The following is a 19,838-nucleotide window of genomic DNA, read 5'->3' as shown; positions in this document are numbered from 1 at the left end:
AATTTAATTGTCGGCAATTAAGTTACAGGAAATGTCGGCGAAAAATGCATTACTGTTCTAATTATACAGTTCAGGACTGTGAATTCTCCTGAACTTTGCACCTCTTCCACGGTTCCGCCCCTTGATGATCGATGGTCTCCTTCGAAGCCCTTATCCGTGATACTGTCTTTATCGTACATGCCTAAACTATACTTATCCCAGTTACCCCCCCCCCCCCCCAAGTCCCCCCAAGCCCCCCCCCCCACCACTTTACTCACCTCACCACATCCATGTAGTGCTATTTCAGACCCAGTGTCTATACTTAGTAAGAGTAATTCCTGGTAATTGTGTGATAACCATGCACTGGCCAGGAGCTGCTACTTGGACACATGATGGGACCATAGAAATTGATAAGGAACTAACTCCGAAACGGGTCCGAAACAGCATGTTACGGATCCAACTTCTGATTCCGGCCACTTCATTGGGCAACGGAGTCGTGCATATCAATCAGTTCTCGAGACTTACATTGTGAATGCCTGCTGCGCTGGTAAACTAACAACAGAACTACAGTATATATTTCTGTGCCTGAAACTCGATTTTCAAAGTAGAGACGCTTACAAAGCACAGAACTTTCTGTGGCTACGAACAACAACTCAGCACCAACTTCATGCATTGAAAAACTGCACAAGAACTTCGAGTGTCTCCAACTGAGAGTGGGTAAAGTCATTACTCTTGATTTAATTCCTACCAGTGTTAATATTTTTAAGTTGATAATATGTACCTCGTAATGTTGTCCCAATTCTAAGCATTTGACTAACAATTTAGTCGTTATAGAGTTATCACCCGAACCAGTTTCGCGAAAAGGTAAAGTTATTTGACTCGATAATCAAGGTACAGTAGTGTGCGTATGCCAGGGAGTTCACAAGGGTCAGAAGGCATAAAGTATGAAATCTGTCGTAGAATTAGTTTGGCAATTTGTGGTCTAAATATGTTTATTTGGTTTGCATAACGTTTCTGGACTTCATACACATTAGTTAACTTGTAGTTCATTGAACATAGACACGTAATTTGCTAAGTAATATGCTTAGGCTATAATTTGTGTTGTGCTCACTTAGTAGATTATTTTTTTAAACAGGAAAGTATATTTAGGATATCAAAATGGAAGGCAGTTCCTTTGTGTTGCTAAGTAGCCACTTTGGCATGTGGGAGACAAAGTAGCTCTGTAAAGTTTGTCCACAAATACAATTCTACTTTATATCATGCTTTTCATGAAGTAGACCTGTACTAACCAGTCAATATCTTAATCAGACATTTCAGTTTCATTCTCCCCTGTTCTTTCTTCTTGCAGCCTCTTTGAAGTCAGTTGGTTTCCATACTGTCTAATACCTGCAGAAAATACACTTCTTGAGTGAATCCTGCCCACATAGCCTAAATAGAAGAGAAGACTATCTTAAAGACAAGCCTACTCCAGAGTAAGTGGTATCGTGTACATGTGAAATTCTCTAGGCAGTTGTTTTATCCCAAAGTTCTTTCACTTTGCCGGTAGCCCTTTTCCGTACTTGATTGGGTGAACCTTCATTTCTTGGGTCAGGATGTTAAGGTTTGGTTCCTGGACTAGGAAATATTATAAAAAATATAGAAAAAGAGCAAAAATTCTTGGTAATTTTCCCTGTACATGATGTAAGCAGATCAGCCTTGACACTGACTCATGTTCATGCAGAATCATTAAAAGTGGAAATTAAATTATGATGAATCAATGAGGGGCCTACTTAATCATGCATTCTCTGGATGATCAAAAAATTTCAAGCTAATTGCCATTTTAATTTCTATATTTATTACTGATAAATCCAGTTACAGATATTTCCCTTTCAACTTTTTGAATGCAATATATATAGCACAGGTTAGTTAATTTTGATTTGTCTCCTTTGTGTGAAAGGTTTTCAAAAGATAGGCTTTTTTAGAAATCTTTCTTGTCTGTTCTTAGGGTTCCTCATGGCAAGCTCAAAGAGGGCTAGCTTATCAAGTATTGGGAGCATAGATGAGAAAAAACGAAGAACTCGTCGGCGAAAATTACAGGCTAGCCTTTGCAGTCAAGTCGAGTTTTATTTCAGCGATGCAAATTTGAGGAAGGACAGGTTCATCAATCAAGAAATTAAAAAGTCTGCAGATAGATGTAAGTATCAGTACCCTCCCCCCAACCTCTGGCTGCATTCCCCTACCCCTCCCCCTCCCATGTTGTCTGTCATTTTCTTTGTATAGTGTTTCAATGTAGCCTACTGTACATAGAAAACTGGATGTTGTAATTCCCTTTTTATAGGTCATGTTGCATTTCAAAGGCAGTTTGCAATCTAACTAATCTTTGTTTTGTCTACAATGGACACATCTTTCTCGAGTGATAATCATTTGGTACATTGAAAAAGAAAACAGCTAAGCAGTATTTTGCCCCCCCAACCCCCCTCCCACCCCAGAGACTAAAAATGGTCACCTAGCATTAAAAGTTTATTACCGTTAATACGGTACTGTTCTTCTTGTACAGCTCTCATCATCGTCACCATTATTAATTTCAGTCTAAATATTTCTGTAAATTGAGCTATATATGAACAAGTCTTCTTTCAGCCTTACCCTACAGGAATTTAATCAACATCACAGGTTGTTCTATTTGAGACTTCAAGATACAGATGAGAACATCCTCCTCCCCAACCTACCTTCCTCACCCCAAACCCCCTCTCTCCCTCACACACACAAATACAAAAACATCATACTGCATAATGTGAGCAGGAAAGAAGTTGTCTCAATTTTTTGTTTTACCCTATTTCAGATGTTCCTCTGGACTTGGTCGCATCTTTCAATAAAATCAGAGAGCTGACAGAGGATGTTGGTGTTATTGGAAAAGCGTTACAAAAGTCAAAGTTGGTGGAGGTCAGCCCAGATGGAACACAGATCAGAAGAAGAAAACCTCTGGAGGAACCCAAGTATAACCCTGATGATTGCACAGTATATGTGGTAATTATCACCAACCAGGCCTGATAAGCGGTGGGATGGGGGGGGAGGGGGGTGTCAGGGAACGCAACTCTGGGGTTAGGGAGTGTCCAATCAGGGAAAATCTAATAGTGTGTGATTGTCAAAATCAAACATCCGAACAATGCAATGCAACGTTACCAAAATACCCTCTCAGTTGAAGGTATGTGTTAATTGCTGAAATGCGTATCATAAAGCAGCTTGAGTCAGTGGCTTGTCTAAGGTATGGCAGGTATGGCACGTGCCATGGGTGCCACTTGAAGGTGGACGCCACTGAAAAGTTCCTACTACAGTCAGACAAGCCATCCTAGGATAGTGAACAGGTCTCGACAAATTCTTGACTTGTATTTTTGAGCTGATATCATGGTAAACTTATCTAAAAGATGGGTGTCAGATGAACAGGGATGCAGGGATTTCAGTGGTTGCTATAGGCGTTGTTTTCCATAGATACGCCACTGGCTTGAGTTGATTTTGACAATTGCCTGGAAAGTATTCAGTGTTAAAGCCCCATACCATGGCAATGTACAGTAGTTCATTTAGCCTGTTTTATGCCACTGTTTGGCCGATATCTTCAATTTACATCTGTGATGTCATAACTTTCTCTTTGTCCTTCTGTTCTTATTTGCAAGGTAGCATGTTAACAACTTAATGACATTGAAACCAATGCCATCATGTACTGTAGGCCATGTGAGGAGCTGTAATATTTTAGATTCAGCATTTGCAAAACCAATCTCCATTACAGAACACAAACATCGTAAACGAGAACGTAAAAAGCTGAAGCACATGTGTGTGGTTTAATTATGTCATATTTAGACTTGCCCAAGTCTTCAACCTATTGTTTTAAGAACATTAAACCCATGAAAACTCACAAGTGGAATAAGATTTTCTTCAGCCAGTTTGGGAAAAGTTTTCAAAATTGATTTATATCATATGATGGTGGTTAGGTTTGTAGCTCCTTTAAGCATCATCTCAAGTTAAATGAAAAGTTTACAAGTATACCTTGCATCACTTAATAGTGATATGAAAATGAGGGTCTGGTGATGACAATGTGAACAACGAAATCAAGTTCATTTTAATCATTTACCAGTCAACTTTAACTTGCTGGAAATATCTATGAGGGTGTCTTAGTTCAATCAATTGTGATCGTATATTAGAACAATACTTCATAAGATTAATAGACATCAAATGCACCCCCCCCCCCCCAAAAAAAAATAAAAGAAGCTGATGTAAATGTTGAGCAGGTCATTCTCACTGGCAAGAATACCTAACATCTCTGACCTGTGTTCTTCAATCTAGCATAGTCTCCGTGGAAATTGACTAGATTTACCAGTTGTAATTTCACCTTACTTTCATAGTCTATTTCTGGAGAAAAAAAAGAGTATTTTGCTATTCAAGTTTGTATGTTTTTATTTTGTCTCTCTCTTTCTTTTCTTTTCAATCCAGGAATGCTTGCCAAAACCAACTGACATAGCCTGGATCCAGCAAACCTTCAAGTATTGTGGAAATGTAACCTATGTAAGCCTACCCAGATACAAGTCGACAGGTGACATCAAAGGATTTGCTTTTGTGGAATACGAAACACCAGAGGAGGCCCAGAGAGCTTGTCAGGTACATATTGCATGAGTAATTGGTATCTGATAACAAGGACTTGGAACTTTAAAGTACTAACACTGGAAAGCTTACTTGTAAATTCAAAACTTACTGTTTAAAGTTTCTGTCTGTTTTGAAAAGAAAGTACATGGATTGATGCTGATAAAGGAACTCCTGTTGTTACTCAACACTCGCAAAGCCATTGTAAATTTGATGGTGTCTGGTCTTGGGCAGGGAGAGAGGGTGATGAGAGATAGAAAGGAAGGCATCTTCCAGAATGTATAGTAGTACTAAAGGAAGAAATAAAGTGAATCAACCTTTGCATTTTGTTTATAGGTTCTGGAAGCTTCATGTGCATAAGAGCGAAGCATAATGGCTTATTACTTACACTTTAAAGTTGGGAGGGTATCCAATTTACAGTTTTGGGTTCTTATTGGATTTTTTCTTCTTCATGTAATCAGACTTTTGCTCTTTGTTTACTCAAGAGGACTTGCGTAATATTTTACTATTTGCAACTTCTCTTGCCATATATTCCAACTCGCACACTTCGTTCCTCCAACAAACTGTATTTAACTGTTCCTAAACCACGCTTGAAGACCTATGGTTACAGAAGCTTCGAATACTCTGGCTCTTATCTCTGGAACAAGTTACCAGAACACATTCAAACATCCTATAAACTTTCTACATTCAAAAGTCTACTTAAGACCCATCTTTTCACATGTTCTTTTGTAAATTGATTTGCTTTCTTTGTAAAGCGCCTTGAGCAGTGACATTTGTCTACTGATTTGGCGCTATATAAGTCTCATTTATTATGATTATTTTACTATTTGACATTCGCAGCTTCTCAACAATCCATTGGACGACTACGGACCTCCCGGAATGTTCCCAAAGACGAGAAAAGGAAAATTTGTCAGCGTAGATTTAGCACAGATATCCTTGGATCAGACAGATGAACCCGAAGAGCATAGACATCACAGACATGGCAACAAGAGAGGCAGCACAAACAGAGACTCAAAAGAAGAAGAGGCAGATGAGCATTCCAGGAAACATCTCAAGAGAAGACACAACGACAAAACGGAAGATAGCCATAAACTTAAAGAGCTTCAAGAGTCCAATCTTAAAGATAAAGTTCACGGGGAGAGGATAGTCACAGAATCAAAACAAGAAACAGGAACGGCAGAAAATGAGGAGAATACGAAAAGAAGGAAGAGAAAAAGTGAAACTGTAGATCATGAGGGAAAGGTTAGCAAGAAGAGGAAAGGTCATGAAGAGGAGGACAACCACGTCCAAGTGGGAGGAGGAGGAGGGAAAGAGAGGCGGGAAGACGGACAGGGAGAGGGCGACCGACACATCGGGGAGGACGGTAAGAAGACAAGGAAGAGAAAAGCAGAAGAGGATGACGTTAAGGATGAAAGTCAAAAGAAGAGGAAACCCAAAGAGGAGAAGGATGCTGTGGTGTTTGAGACAGTGAGAGAGAAGGATGAAAGCGCCAGCGTCGTCCAGAAGGATGTCCGAGCAGCTCTGAAGATTATGCGAAACAAAGAGAAGGGGGTCACGAGGGTAGATGGAAACAGAAAGAAGAAACGGTTTAGACAGAAGAAGGAGAAGGAAGAACAACAGTTGTTTTTGAGAGTGTTATCAAAGTGAGGAAAACATATTTCAGTTCATTTATAATACAAAAAATAAAATAAAAAGGGAGTACAGGTTGGTTTGCCACTTTGGCTATCAAAACTGGAACTGAGACACAAATATTTGTATATTGGTTACTATCTTTTTATCTTAGGAGTAGAGCACAATATAAGAACAAAGATAGATATAATTTTGATCAGAATGCCTCTCCTCCTCTCCCACCCTTCCCCTCTTGATGTTCGTCTATTTTGAAAGTCAAATTCTCCTGACTTAAAATACAGATTTGTTTTCTTTTTGCCAGAGCTGAATGGTTGAAGCTGAAGGATCAGTACCTCCACCTTCAAAAGTTGGGGCTCCAGGAGATGAAGAATGCAATGAGAGCTCAGTGGAGGGCCCAGGTAAGTGACCCAAATAAACATGAAAAATGTAAACAGGTTTTTTTTATTCCTTATGTAAAAAGTGAAAAAAAAGTCATGCTTATAAATAGGATCTAGTTTTTTCAACAATGTAATAACAGGTTTTTATTAGTCCATTGCTTTTAATACTAGACATCAACTCTTGGCCAAGACCTGCAAAACATCTTTAGCAGACTTTAGCCTGGACAATGCATAGACACCGGGGGATGCAATCATAGGCGTAGGAGCCTAATTTGATTTTAGGGGGCTGTAACGACTTGCCCGAAAAATGTAACCAAAATTTTATTATATAGACAATCACCGGTTACTACATCACATGCCAATAACATACAACCATTTTCTGTGTAATTACCCTTCCATATTGGTTATAATTATTGGGGAAGTTGTAGCAATAATAATGATAATAATAATATAAGTTTAACCATTGCAAAACACATTGGAAATTATTTTTCTTTCAGTAGGTGCCCGAAAAATTCTCAGCATATCGCCCAAATTTTCACAAAAAAATGTTGGTTAGGGGCTGCAGCCCCCCGCCTCCTACACCTATGGATGCAATTTCCATAGCAATGATGCTCATGTGGGCAAATCTGTGTATCTGTGTCATGGTTCCAGCTGTATGAATATACAAGTTTGAATATCAGTGGGCAGATAGTATGCTAATTTATATCGGATGTCATGCAAGCTAAAGATAACGTTTGGGTTGACATTTGTGGTTGTTTGTTTAGAAAATCCTTTTACTTTTAAAATTAACCATTGTGATTTTTCTTTTCTCTACATCAATTACCCTATTTCTTTCTGTTCTTTCCTTATAGTCACATTCTAAGCCTGCCGTAACTCAAGAGCCTCAAAAAGGGTCAACCGCACCAGAATTTGTCGAAGGAGTCGTACTCAGAATCCAGTCAACAGAGCCGATTGAATCAAGAAAAGAATTAAGGGTGAGCATCACAAAATTTAGTCACGTTTATCACATTTGACTCTTTCAGGTTCAGTTAATATATTTCCAGGATATCAATCATTTCACAAATTAATATACAGCATGTAAGAATTGAAATTTACAGATGGAATTGAGCAAGAAAATTAAATACATATATTTTAAAAAATATATATGAAAAGCCTCATATTTATTATTAAAGCAACAGAGATACAAACGATATGCGAAAACCAAGCTCAAATGTAAGTGTAAATCTCGTGGATTTGATGTCTCTTGGAGAACTTACCATGTGGGATGAAGGATCAACAAGCAGAAGGACTGTGATCTCATATCACTGACAGTTTTAACACCGAATCCTAATTTCAAATGATATCCTCCCCTCCTCCCAATCTCACTTTTTCCCTCGTCCAACCTACCCTGCAGTGTAACAGACTTGTGAACAGGGGTGTGGGTGTCTTTTGGGACCAATGCCATTTTTCTTTTCAATTTTCATTTTTGATTCCTTGCTCGAAGGCTCAAGGAATCTATGCGATGGTGATCGCGTGTGTGTGTGTGTATGTGACGCCCTAGGCTCTTAAACATGATAACTCAACAATGGCAAGTTGGATTGAAGTCATACTTGGTACATAGATGCGCAATAATGAGTAGAAGAACCGTATTGATTTTGTTGCTCATCTCATGAATAATAATGAGGTCACAGGGTAAAACGTGAAAATCTCCAAATGCTAATAACTCCGCAACCAAAAGTCAGAATTTATTCATACTTGGTATTAATGTGTTGGTAGATAGTGGGTACATGGTAATATATGTTCAAGTTGATATTATGCATATTTTTTAGGGGGCTGGCTTAGGTTTATTTTCACTAAAGTACCTGATATTAGCATGCTAAAATTTGTTCAAGGAGATTCTGACCATCTGAGTTATCCCCAGACATTGTGAGGTATCTACTTTATGTAGCAGTCTGGGTAAACCAACACAAATTTGCAATTGGTGGGAGGGGCCCTGATACAGACTGCAATACCTATGACACCACGTCGCCTCTGTAATGTGCATCCTTCTGACATGGGGGATGGGGGGTGGGGCATGTCTCCCCCTGGTGTGAGGGACCCTGGTAAATACTTTAGAGGTGGGAGTAAAGCACCTTCTGAAAATGACTGAGTGACCATTACTCTGTTTCGATTTGAATGGCCTTTCAGGCTTTTCATCATCATCCAAATTACTTCTCAATCCTTGCAGGAAAAGCTGGACTCAGTAGCGCCGGTAGCATACGTCGACCTGGAAGATGGCGAAGCCGGGGGGTTTGTGAGGTTTAAGTTTCAACAAGCAGCAGAGAAAGTTCTAAGTCAAGATATAGCTGGGCTTGATACCATCTCATTTACCTTATTGACAGGTAAGAATGTTGACGAAAGGCACAATAATGTTTCTCAAAGAAAGTTGGTTAAAAACCTAAGGAAACGTTATTTTACTGTTTCGGTTGTGTGCTTTTTTACCATAAAATAGAAAAGAAAAACCTGTTGCAACAAGTAAAGAAAAATCATTTAAAAATTTCAAGCCTATGTGTCTTGAAGATGCTGTATTAGGCTTGTTCAAGTCTTCTTTCCTGTGTGTGAAAATAACATTCGAATTGTGACATCTCCCAAAGGGAATAAGATGTTTTGTTAACTGGTTCGGAAAACTATTCATCCCCAGTAGCTGTATGAAACACACCAATGATGATGGTTGGAGTTTAATTCTCCTATCAGTTAATGGTTTTTAGTTTCGAGGATAATCGTAATCTATGCATTCATGATGGCGTGTGTGTGAGTGCGTTTGTGAAGCCCAGCTTGTAAACACGATCTCAAGAAGGGAAGGTCAGACCAATTTCATATTTGATGTATAAAAGAACAACATTAAGTACAAGAAGCCTAGTGTTTTTGGTGGAGCTCAAAGGTCATTTGGGGTCACCAGAGGTCAAATTGTGAAAACCTTGAAAACACGATATCTCAAGAAGAGAAAGTCAGACCAATTTCATAGTTACTCTATAGAAGTACCGCATTGAGTGCAAGAAGCCTATTGTTTATGGTGGAGGTCAAAGGTCATTTGGGTCAAATTGTGAAATCCTTTTAAACACAATATCTCAAGAAGGGAATCATGGGCAGACCTCATATTTGGTGTGTAGAAGTACCACATTGTGTAAAAGAAGCCTACAGCTTTTGTTGGAGGGCAAAGGACATTTGGGGTCAGGGGGGTCAAATGAAGTACCACATTGAGTTAAAGAAGCATATTGTGTTTGGTGGAGGTCATTTGTGGTCATCAGAGGTCAAATCGTGAAACCCTTGTAAACATGTACACCCTCATTATACATTCGTCAGATTCATGAAGAAAACTACTCATGTTACATCATCGAAACCACAATGCATTTTTGCATTCTTGTTGAAATTATAATTTTTTAGTTGATTAAACAGAGAGTAACAGAGCTATGACAAGTACAACTTTGCAGAGGTATAAGGTTATCAAGTTTGTCCAAAATTTAAATAGTAGTAGAAGAGAGCTCATAATCTTGATACTTGACAGTCAGCTAAGAATGGACAAAATGGGTTACAGAGCTTTGTTTAATCAGTTCGATAAAGGCTAAAGTAATATGAACGTTCTTCTCAATGGTTGATTAACAACAGGTGACGAAGAAGAAAAATACTGGCAGAAATTAAATGCTGACAGGGTGAGCAAGCTAACTTCAACCAGCAAGAGAAAGAAGCAACGTGGCAAAATACGAGTGAGTGAAGTCTTTGAAATTTAGTACATTTCAGTGATGTTTGACGCTATTTGATGTTATATACTAATATCAATGTTATTTGTGAGGAAAAGGTCAACTTTCATTTCACAAAAATGCAGAAAAATTTGGAAAGTCTCCAATTAACAACATTTTTTATGAAGTACCCGCTACTGACAATTTGTTTAGCGTGAAATCCTCAGAGGGCATTTTTCGTGGATCAAGTTGGGATCTTTAGTTTTAGTGACTGACCGGAACGATTTGGTAAAATTGCTGACAATTGGTGAAGAATCTAAAAGAGATGTTTGAATTCTTCAGCCCTTTATGGTACATAATGGGGAAGAGGGTGGGTGGATAGGATTGAGAGAGGGAAAGGAGCAGGTATTGTTGATTATTTGTTTCCTGTTAGTTGATATCGAGTCAGCAGTCACGTTTATATATAGTTTATATCTGAAACTCAGAGTTTCCGTTCAATGGATGTTTCTAAGTAGCAGAGCCAAACTGACAATATATATGGTCTGGTTCAAACAGTGATTGGTGTTGCTGTAGTTTTGAGCTGTTCAACCAGGGAGCAGTAGCAGCTTCCTGGTTTAGCTGGCACAACTTTCATCTTTCACACATACAGTAGCCGCCACAATGCATCCCATGATCAATAGTATCACGGCTGATAAAAGGACCATAAGAGGCATACCATGGTTCACCGTAATGCCACGGCTAGCCGCATTTACAATGCCATTAGCATACTTTTTGGTTGGGACTCTTTTCATATGAGAAGATATCTATCAAAAGTGAAGTAGCTGCTGTTAAAAAATGTAAAGCAATGAATGTATGAAATGCAGGCAGGCCGAAGAAGGGTTGAAAGCCGGGGGATGGGGCTGGTGAGGGGCCGTATGGGAAGAAAAGAATATTTATCAGATACCTACTTTTTTCTTATCAATAGGTAATGAAGAGAGCTGAGAAGGCATTAACTGCTAAGATGTCATCTCACATCACGTTCAACGACTAAGATGAATGACCGCATGTCAACGAAGAAGCTGGAACAAGCGTTCATAAAATAAACATTTGTAAAACAAACCAAGCCTCCCGCGTCTTTAGGTTGAGACCTTTTACAAGGTCAAAGGGATCGCCTCCAAGAGTTTTCAAAGCTGTTTTCCTGAAGGTGTTACCCCTTTCCGATTATCGGGTTATCAGTGATTTGTAGCATATTTTGCCATTTGAGTGTAATAACTTTGGTTGCCACTGAGAATTTTTCAAACACATAACTTGCGGAAGAATCAAGTTGTTTTTCTGTTTAACATTGGACAGTTGACTGGCAGGACAGTGAAGAAATTTACGTTGACTGGATTCTGTTGCAAAGATTTATGTTTATAAATTGGCTTTTTGCACCATTTTTTTTATTATGTTAATTGGCAAAATAAAGCCACAAGATGAGATGATCATGTTCGTCTAGGTGAACCGTGAAGAACTAGGAACTTTGGATCAGTTTCACTTTCTTTGATAAAGATCTCAGCCAAGACTAATGAGAAACAAACTGTGTGAAAGATGATTTAGGAAATATTACTGTGTATGAAAATACTTATTCTCCTCAGTATATGCTTTTGTTTTGAATTGTAAGCCTTGAAAGCTCAAAAGAATTGATTTTCTTATCTCAATCAATAGTATGTCTTTTGTGTTATTCACTGTGTTAAGTCAAGTTTCATTAATAAACATGTATGAAATACTTGGATGAGCCCTTCCAACTTTCAATAGCAGTAAGTTGACTTTTTGAGTATTTCTTTTCCGGCCAGACTAGATCCCTAGACTTATACTGCATCATTGTTTGATTGTTGTGACCAACTCATTATGGTGTATAAACAATAGCCCAAACAAATTATAGAGCCAAAAGAAATTTATGTTTTTTTGCCATGTACACAGTACTTAAAATGTATTGATAAACTTTACATATGTACATTATAAGTGTCCACACATAATCGACTTGATTTGCAGCTGTCCTGTAATACAACTAGCACTGCCAACAGCTATTTACCCCTTTCCCTCCCACCCCCCCCCCCCCAATCCCTGAATTATCAACCAACTACATGGTAATACGTTTCTATGCAAGATAAATATTGAGGTATTTTAATTTTTTTTAGAAAAAAGCAACAAATATTACAAAGGATTAAAGAAATTTTTAGAGCAATTAAATTTCTTCGAGATGAACAGAGAAAATATATATATATAGATATGCCTATGTCTGCATGTTTGGTCTTTGTGGAACTGTTGTAATAACATTGTGAGATTTTAATAGTCACTATAGTGATGTTCATCTGGAAGAAATTTGTATTTGGACATGTGCAAAACTTCTTAACTTCTAGTTTCATTTTTAATCAAAACAATTCTAAATCGAAAGAAACTTCAATCAATGCATTGTCTAATCTGATTTCATATGGTAATTTGACTGATAGCTTAGTACATAGTTTAGTTATACACCGAGTTATGAATACAGGTTTTGTAGTCGGCATCTATTGATAGGAACCTATAATAGTTATGTCAACCTTTCTTCATTAGAAATTCATTATCATGCTGCATTCTATATTTCTCTAGAAATACTCATTAATCCTGCCTTGTGGTATGAATTTCAAAAGCGGTGGTAACAATTTAAAGGCCAATGGAAAGTCGGAAAAGTGAGGATTAATGTTGTTCATGAACCCAACGAGATGTTGCAATTAGTTCATTCATTGTGAATGTTGCATTTGAGAAAGAAAAGGATGCAACATCTTTAAAGGGTTTGAAGACTAGCGTAAAAAGAAATGTCTAATGCCGGTAATCTGACCTAGTTTCGAAAGAGGTGTAACAGAAGTGTTAGACACCACCATCGATCCCAGAAAATACACACACAGCTTGCTACCGCTGGTAATTAGACACTAGTGTACAGTCAGTACATACAGCTGCGGTCAATACCCACAGCACGGTGTTAAAGTGATACAGCGATGGACAACTCAGGTCCAGCTAAAGATAACAAAGTATCACGTTTCATTACTGTCTGCATTTTGTAGCGACAAGAGAAAAACTTCACTAGCAAGCAACGAAATTAACTTTTGCAGAGGGCGGCACACGTTTTGGGGCGAGTCTTCAATGCCTTTATAGCTTAAAGATCTACTGAATACATACAACTTCTGTTGGGTAAACAGACTGGTTGGTGACCCTATGCAAATCTAAGAGTAACATTCTTAGCTCCTGTAGTTTCTTATACTTAAACTAAGCAACACCCAGATGAGGGTACAGTATGAACATTTACCCCTCAGTATTAAGGACATTTATATCAGAAATCTTATATATATTTTCTCTCTGTATGTACGTGAATCAATTTGGAATCCTGATTATCATTCTTGTATAACATCTTCTACGCCATCATTGTTATTTCCCTTTACTAATCTATATCTTCAACTCGTACACGACTCATTCAAAAAACACTTGTTACCTAAACGAAAACACATAGGGAAAGGAAACAAAAATAGCAAATTTAAACATAAACAAAGATTCCTGTAAAGTATAATCAAATAGAAGCAGCATGTTTTTGTAAATATATCATGCTTTGCTTTGGCCATGACATCACTCATCAGCTCGCATAATTAGGCTCAAGAGGCATGCCAACAAATGACCGGACCAGCTGTGCCATTCAATGTTCACATATAAGAAGTGACACAGGAAACATGTTGTCATTCAGAGCCATTTTCCTGCCTCTTCTAGCGATGATGCCTGCGATTCTAATTTCTTTGAGGAGTTCTCCACACTTATGATTTAGTAAACCGAGAATGGTGACTGGAATTGACTGGAGGGCAGTGTGCTCTTGTCAAGATCATCAAAGTATGGGTGCTTTAGGGCCTGTTTGGCAGAAATACGCTTGGCTGGGTTATAGATGAGCATTTCCTGAAAATGACAGAAAAGAAGGCAAAAAAATAACATTTGCCTTTTAGTCTTTTGTTCAGAAGAGGTAATACTTCGAAATGTACCAGTTATTAATTTATTTGATCGACTGATTTTTATTAATATTGCCAAAGAAAAAAAAATAATTACCTCCAGTAAATCTAGTCCTTGGCTGTCAAGAGAGGCCACACTTGTTGCTAACGATTTCTTAGTCCACTTAGGAAATGAAGACTTGTAGTCAGGAAGAGAAGTTACTCCGGGCCAGTTATCTTCAGTAGGAGTGGCCATAGTCCTGTCAAAAGAGGAAAGGAATGGTGATGAAAGGGGGCAGGGAAGGGGGTGGGGGGTTGGCAGTTGGAAACATACCGCTGCCAAATACAATGTGCCGGCAGTTTAATATATACCCCATCTTAACTTGTGTATACAGGTTATTCCCAGCAATTGTCAATTATTAACAACCTCTGTATTGATTACCTGAATATACTAAACAATTGGTCGATTTCAGAATTATGAAAGGGGCAAGGAAGGGGGTAGGACTGGCAGTTTGAAACATACCACTGCCAAATACAATGTGCCAGCAGTTTAATATGTATACCCCAGCTTCACTTGTGTAAACAGTTTATTCCAGCAATTGTCAACTATTAGCAACCTCTGTTATTCTGTATTGATTACCTGAATATTCTAAACAATTGGTCGATTTCAGAGTCGCCATGGAAAAGAGGCTTCTTAGTGACCAGTTCAGCAAATATACATCCGATGCTCCAAACATCAACGGGGCAAGAGTATCGAGGTGATCCCAGAAGAACCTCTGGTGGACGGTACCACAATGTCACAATCTGTTGGATTAATGAAAGAGATTGGTTACCTCCCACTGCTCAGAAAAAAAAAACAATAAATTCAAATAAAATATTCAATAATCGGACTCATACGATTTACATCCTTCAAAGTTTCTTCCACACCAACTCATGAGTTATCAAATGAAGATTAAAACATAAATAAAGTTGGTAAGTGTGACTGTCATTTAGAAACAAAGAAAATTATGATTCAAATAGCTCAGAATTTAGGATCACTGTGTGTTTAATATTAACAAAGTGGCAAGTTTGTCAATGACAAGAGAAATAATGGTTATATTGGGTTTCAAATAGACGTTAAAAGTTGAAGTTTTACATAATTATGGACTTACACAACCGTAAATTTGACACACATTGTGTTTTGCGAATTTAGTTCATTAAGTTATTAATAGGCACAGCATCTATGTAAATATGTTGTAAATGTCAAATAAAGCTAAACAAGCATAAGGTTCCATTCCTTGGAAAACTTTGTACATACTTGTTATTTTTTTCTTAAAAGGTGTCCTATTTGCTAGACATTATTTATGGATACGTTCAGTGTAAACTTTGTCCAGACACTATAGAGTCCATGCTGAGAATGTGTTGCATGTACATCACTATTAAAGAGAGATTCCAGAGAACAGAAGTACAGCTTACTTCATGAGTGTAAACTCTAACAGGTACACCAAATGCCCTTCCAAGTCCAAAGTCGGCAATTTTGATGCATCCGCCTTCATCGATGAGTAAGTTCTGTGGTTTCAAGTCCCTGTGGATAATCCTCCGCTTGTGACAAAATAAAATTCCTTCCGTAATTTGGTACGTGTAACTCTGAAAGAGGAACGAGAAAAGAAAATGAAATCATGACAGTTTAGAAATGTATTAGCACTAGAAAACTGTCCCAAGTGGTTGATTTTCAGGCACATTTCCTGCCAGTAGACATTGAGGATATAAACGCATGGTAAGTCTGTTGAATATGATGGTGCTTCTTCCATAAGCCTGTACAAAGTGTACAGTAACTGCTTGTGAAGTTGTGAGCTGTAGTTTTATTTAAGAAAATACCAGTGGGAATTTGATTTTAGCAGAAGTGGCTACAATTGTAAAATGCTTGGCCTCTTCATCCGAATTAAAACATTGATTACAAATTCTGAGAACTTGAAGCTCTCTTCCATTTAGATGATATTAAATGACTTGATGTTTATTTTCTCTTATCTCTATCCAATAAAATCAAGTTCTCAAGCTTTTGGCTGACATTGTAATACATGACATGTGCATGGAACAGAATTTGGGGGCAAAATGAGCAGTATTTCAAATCTAGAGACCAGAAACATAGCACCACCACTGCAGTGAAAATTTTAAGTGATTTACAAACACTTGTGTCAAGATACACTTTCATGATGATCACAAAACAAAGTTAAGAATAGTTCCAAGGCTTCTTTCAAAAAAAGGAAAGAAAAATGTATCAATTACAAACAGCTTGAGAAATCATTCCACATTTTATCACTTTTGTTATGTTTAATCTTTTCCAGAACATTTTCCAGGCTTTAGAAATTGACTTTCAATTTCAAATTAACTTGATTGTAGATCACTGATACCTTGAAATATTTCTTTAACTCCTGACCTTGGATGAGCTCAAGCTTCAAACATGACTACCTACCTTCACTAATGCTGGTTCCAACATCCTTCCCTTCAGGGACTCCATGTAGTGCTTCAGATCCATTTTTAAGAATTCAAATACCAGAAACAGTTTGTTTTCATCAGATAAGACTTCTATTAATCTAGACAGAACAAGAATACAGGTATGTTTATAAATAAGTTCTGTTAATCTGCTCCAAGTACAGTACAACATAATCTAAACCGTTGAAGAACAAAATGTCTCAAGTTATGTACTGACGTCTAAGGGCAAAGGGGTGACGGAGATGTGGTCAAAGGTTTGGAAGTTAGTAAAAAGTGAGGCCAAATTTTATTGCACTTTGACATAAAAAGTGTAACCCAAATTGTGAAAACTGGTAAATTTTAATGTTGCCTCTTGCAAAAATTCATACTTTGGAAAAGTGATGCAATTGAAAAAGTTCTGTGTGTACAGTAACAGTGTATGCATTTAGCCTTCTGAATTCATCGAATGACCTAACTGTAAATTCTTGAAAACCTTTAAGACAATTGACTTACTTGACTATGTTTGGATGTTCACTGAGTTCCTTTAGGATTGATATTTCTCTAATCGCGGTACTTGGTACGCCTTCTTCTTCATTTTCCAATCGGATTTTCTTCAGAGCTACTATCTTTCCGGTCTTCTTGTTCTTCCCCTTGTAGACGACTCCATAAGTACCTGAAACGATCAAAAGCAGAAAGTTCAGTAAGTTGAGCTATGAATGTATTTGTTCACAAAATTCAGATGAAATATGCATTTCTGTGTGAATTAAGAGTGAGGTTTAATCATGAAAATTCTAACTCTAATCATCCAGCATATTCACAAGAAGTTAGAACGATATCTGTTCCGACCCTAACTTCCTTATTTCTTTTATTCTCCATACAGTACTGTACTAAGCAAGACATGACTACAAGTTTCTACATTCCATCATTCAGATTGGAGTCTTCTTTTGCTTTTGTGGGAAATGTTGTCAGTGTGTAATTTTAAATACAGAATGCAACAAATTGTTCCCATCATGTTCCCCTCCTCTCATTCAAGCAAGGAGATTTAGATCAGTATGCACAGGTCTGCAGTTTAGTCAGAGCCAAGTCTTATTGGGGAAGACATTGTCAGCCTATTCAAATGATCATGTATGTTACTGATATGTATACATGTTGCTCAATGCCAGTGTTAATTGATCATGGGTGCACAAATTAACAGACTAGAGGCTGAAAAGTAACATCTACCAAAGAGCTGGTATATCCCTGATAAAATGAGCATGATCAGTTATAAAGCTTAGTCAAATCTTGTCAACCGACCACACTTGGACAGTTATGGCTTGTTTCCAGGTCAGTGAGGCCACCAGGGGATACTTTCGAGGAAAGCAGCTCCTGGTCCCGGAAACCTTTTGCACTACACTAAAGTTAGTAAGTATCAAGTTGTTAACGTAAAGAATAATGTAGCCCCCTGGTCCTCATAACTGTATAAGGGGGCAGTGCTGACTGACAGTAGACTGCAAGAAAACACGTAGCCTAGGCTAGATGTTTAGATCTGATATTTGTATTAGAGGCTAAGGCTTGAGTTGATCTTGTAGAATTTCTTTAATAATGATGGTACACACCTTCACCGATCTTCTCGATCTTCATATAATCTTCCATGACTCCAGTAGGCATCTTGATTCTTGGTGTCTCTTCCTCCCTGTGCTAAATTATTTGTTGAGATAATGAAATATCAGATAAGTCTTTGTTCTGGTAAACCATATACCTAACTATTTCTTAGATAGACTTGAGTGATCTTTCCAGTACAGTACTCTGCAAATGCAGATAGAAAATGGCTACAACAATTCAAGCACTTATAGGCTAGTTCTAGTTCTTTTAATCCATTGGAAATATCACTAATACTCGATAAGGTCTTCAGGGAAAATTTCATATCATTACAACAAGAAGGAAACTCCTACTTGTCCAAGCCTAGGTTGCACTTAAAGCTAAGCATTCAAATTGAATTTTCTTTCCCAAAGAATAGCTTACAAAATTCTACAATCAGCAGTTATAACCATCCACACCATAGCTATAAGTATAAGTAGGCACCAGGCCTAAGTATAACTAAAAGTTTTTCAATATCACTGAGTGGAACAGTGAAGAGTTGTTTATTTGATGTCTTATTTTCACATCATTAAGTCTTATTAAAAGCATTTAAACATAAAATGGCAGTTGGTAGGTTTAACGGTAACAAGTAAAGTAGCAAGTTACTTGGTTTAACTCAGGCCTAACGTTTATCTTAATTGAAGCATCCATTGTCTCAAAATAATGCTAGCCCAGGCCTAACGTAAGGCCTAGCCTAAAAATTCATTCCCACCTACTGAAACTGACATCTGTAAATGCAGAAATTGGCACCCTTATTATGAAATACATGTCCATCTTTTTGCAGACTAAAATGCGATAATATATTTTAATGCCAAAGCATTAAATAGAGAAAAAGGTAAAATTTAGTCTGCCTTACCGATAAACAATGTCGTTGCTCCTGTATGTCTTTGCTGTACTGTTACCCACGATCTATTTAAATGTACACAGCGGTATGTGACAGCGGTGTATTACACACGTTCAATACAGTCAAATCCACATTCGTACACCGCTCATTTCACTGGCCAATCACAGTGCAGCTACCTGGCCAATAAGAAAGAGCCCAAAAAATACGTCATCGAATTATACGGAACTGTATACTTGACATGATCAATATGATTGTAAACATAAAGTAACGTTTTGATTTTCTCCTTTCTTACTCAAATAGTTGTAAACTCTCTTTGAAAGCCGTAAGCAGCATAACGAATTCAATAAATGTTAATAATCCCATATTTCGAGTGAATTTTTGGTAATGTTCTCAGAAGAGTAGCTAAATTTTTTTGTAGAGAGGGAGAAGGGGAAGGTGGATGCTTTTCTACGCAGAAAGTCATGACCCATGAGGATTCTAAAGAAGAAACATTTTCTGACTTTTTTTTTTTCTGGGACGTATCTGTAGTTATGTACCACGGATTAAATGGAATAATATGGCCTTTTTAAGAAATAAGAGTCCCCTTTTGTTGGTAACTAGAAGCAAAAAATCTGGGCAACACATGACGTTATGAAAAAGAACCCTTTTTAATTTTAGTATTCGAATACTAGGTTTT

At 37.7% G+C, this 19,838-nt stretch overlaps 2 protein-coding genes across 3 annotated transcripts; one reads left to right on the top strand and one right to left on the bottom strand.

Moving 5' to 3' along the window:
• The first annotated feature begins 485 nt into the window (after window positions 1-485).
• Window positions 486-11,767, top strand: LOC139968971 (la-related protein 7-like). Of its 2 annotated transcripts, none has more exons than XM_071973626.1 (11): window positions 486-692; window positions 1,328-1,451; window positions 1,964-2,152; window positions 2,798-2,982; window positions 4,441-4,605; window positions 5,428-6,230; window positions 6,518-6,614; window positions 7,445-7,567; window positions 8,800-8,953; window positions 10,218-10,315; window positions 11,253-11,767. In XM_071973626.1, exons 3-11 carry the CDS (start codon window positions 1,972-1,974, stop codon window positions 11,316-11,318), a joined length of 1,872 nt encoding a protein of 623 aa, XP_071829727.1. In that variant the 5' UTR covers window positions 486-692; window positions 1,328-1,451; window positions 1,964-1,971; the 3' UTR covers window positions 11,319-11,767. The 2 variants fall into 2 exon arrangements, with proteins under 2 accessions (XP_071829727.1, XP_071829726.1); XM_071973625.1 differs by having other exon boundaries at window positions 486-696.
• Window positions 11,768-12,388: 621 nt separating this feature from the next.
• LOC139968973 (cyclin-dependent kinase 1-like) lies at window positions 12,389-19,252 on the bottom strand. Its single transcript, XM_071973627.1, has 8 exons — window positions 19,175-19,252; window positions 18,297-18,378; window positions 17,215-17,374; window positions 16,703-16,823; window positions 15,706-15,876; window positions 14,891-15,054; window positions 14,369-14,510; window positions 12,389-14,221 (listed from the first exon to the last, which is right to left on the bottom strand). Exons 2-8 carry the CDS (start codon window positions 18,346-18,348, stop codon window positions 14,093-14,095), a joined length of 939 nt encoding a protein of 312 aa, XP_071829728.1. The 5' UTR covers window positions 18,349-18,378; window positions 19,175-19,252; the 3' UTR covers window positions 12,389-14,092.
• Window positions 19,253-19,838: the final 586 nt, after the last annotated feature.

The sequence above is a fragment of the Apostichopus japonicus genome, chromosome 6, assembly GCF_037975245.1.
Source record: "Apostichopus japonicus isolate 1M-3 chromosome 6, ASM3797524v1, whole genome shotgun sequence".
NCBI lineage: Eukaryota > Metazoa > Echinodermata > Holothuroidea > Aspidochirotida > Stichopodidae > Apostichopus > Apostichopus japonicus.
The sequence above is the reverse complement of the archived record's forward strand: the minus strand, read 5'-3'. Positions and strand labels throughout refer to the sequence as shown.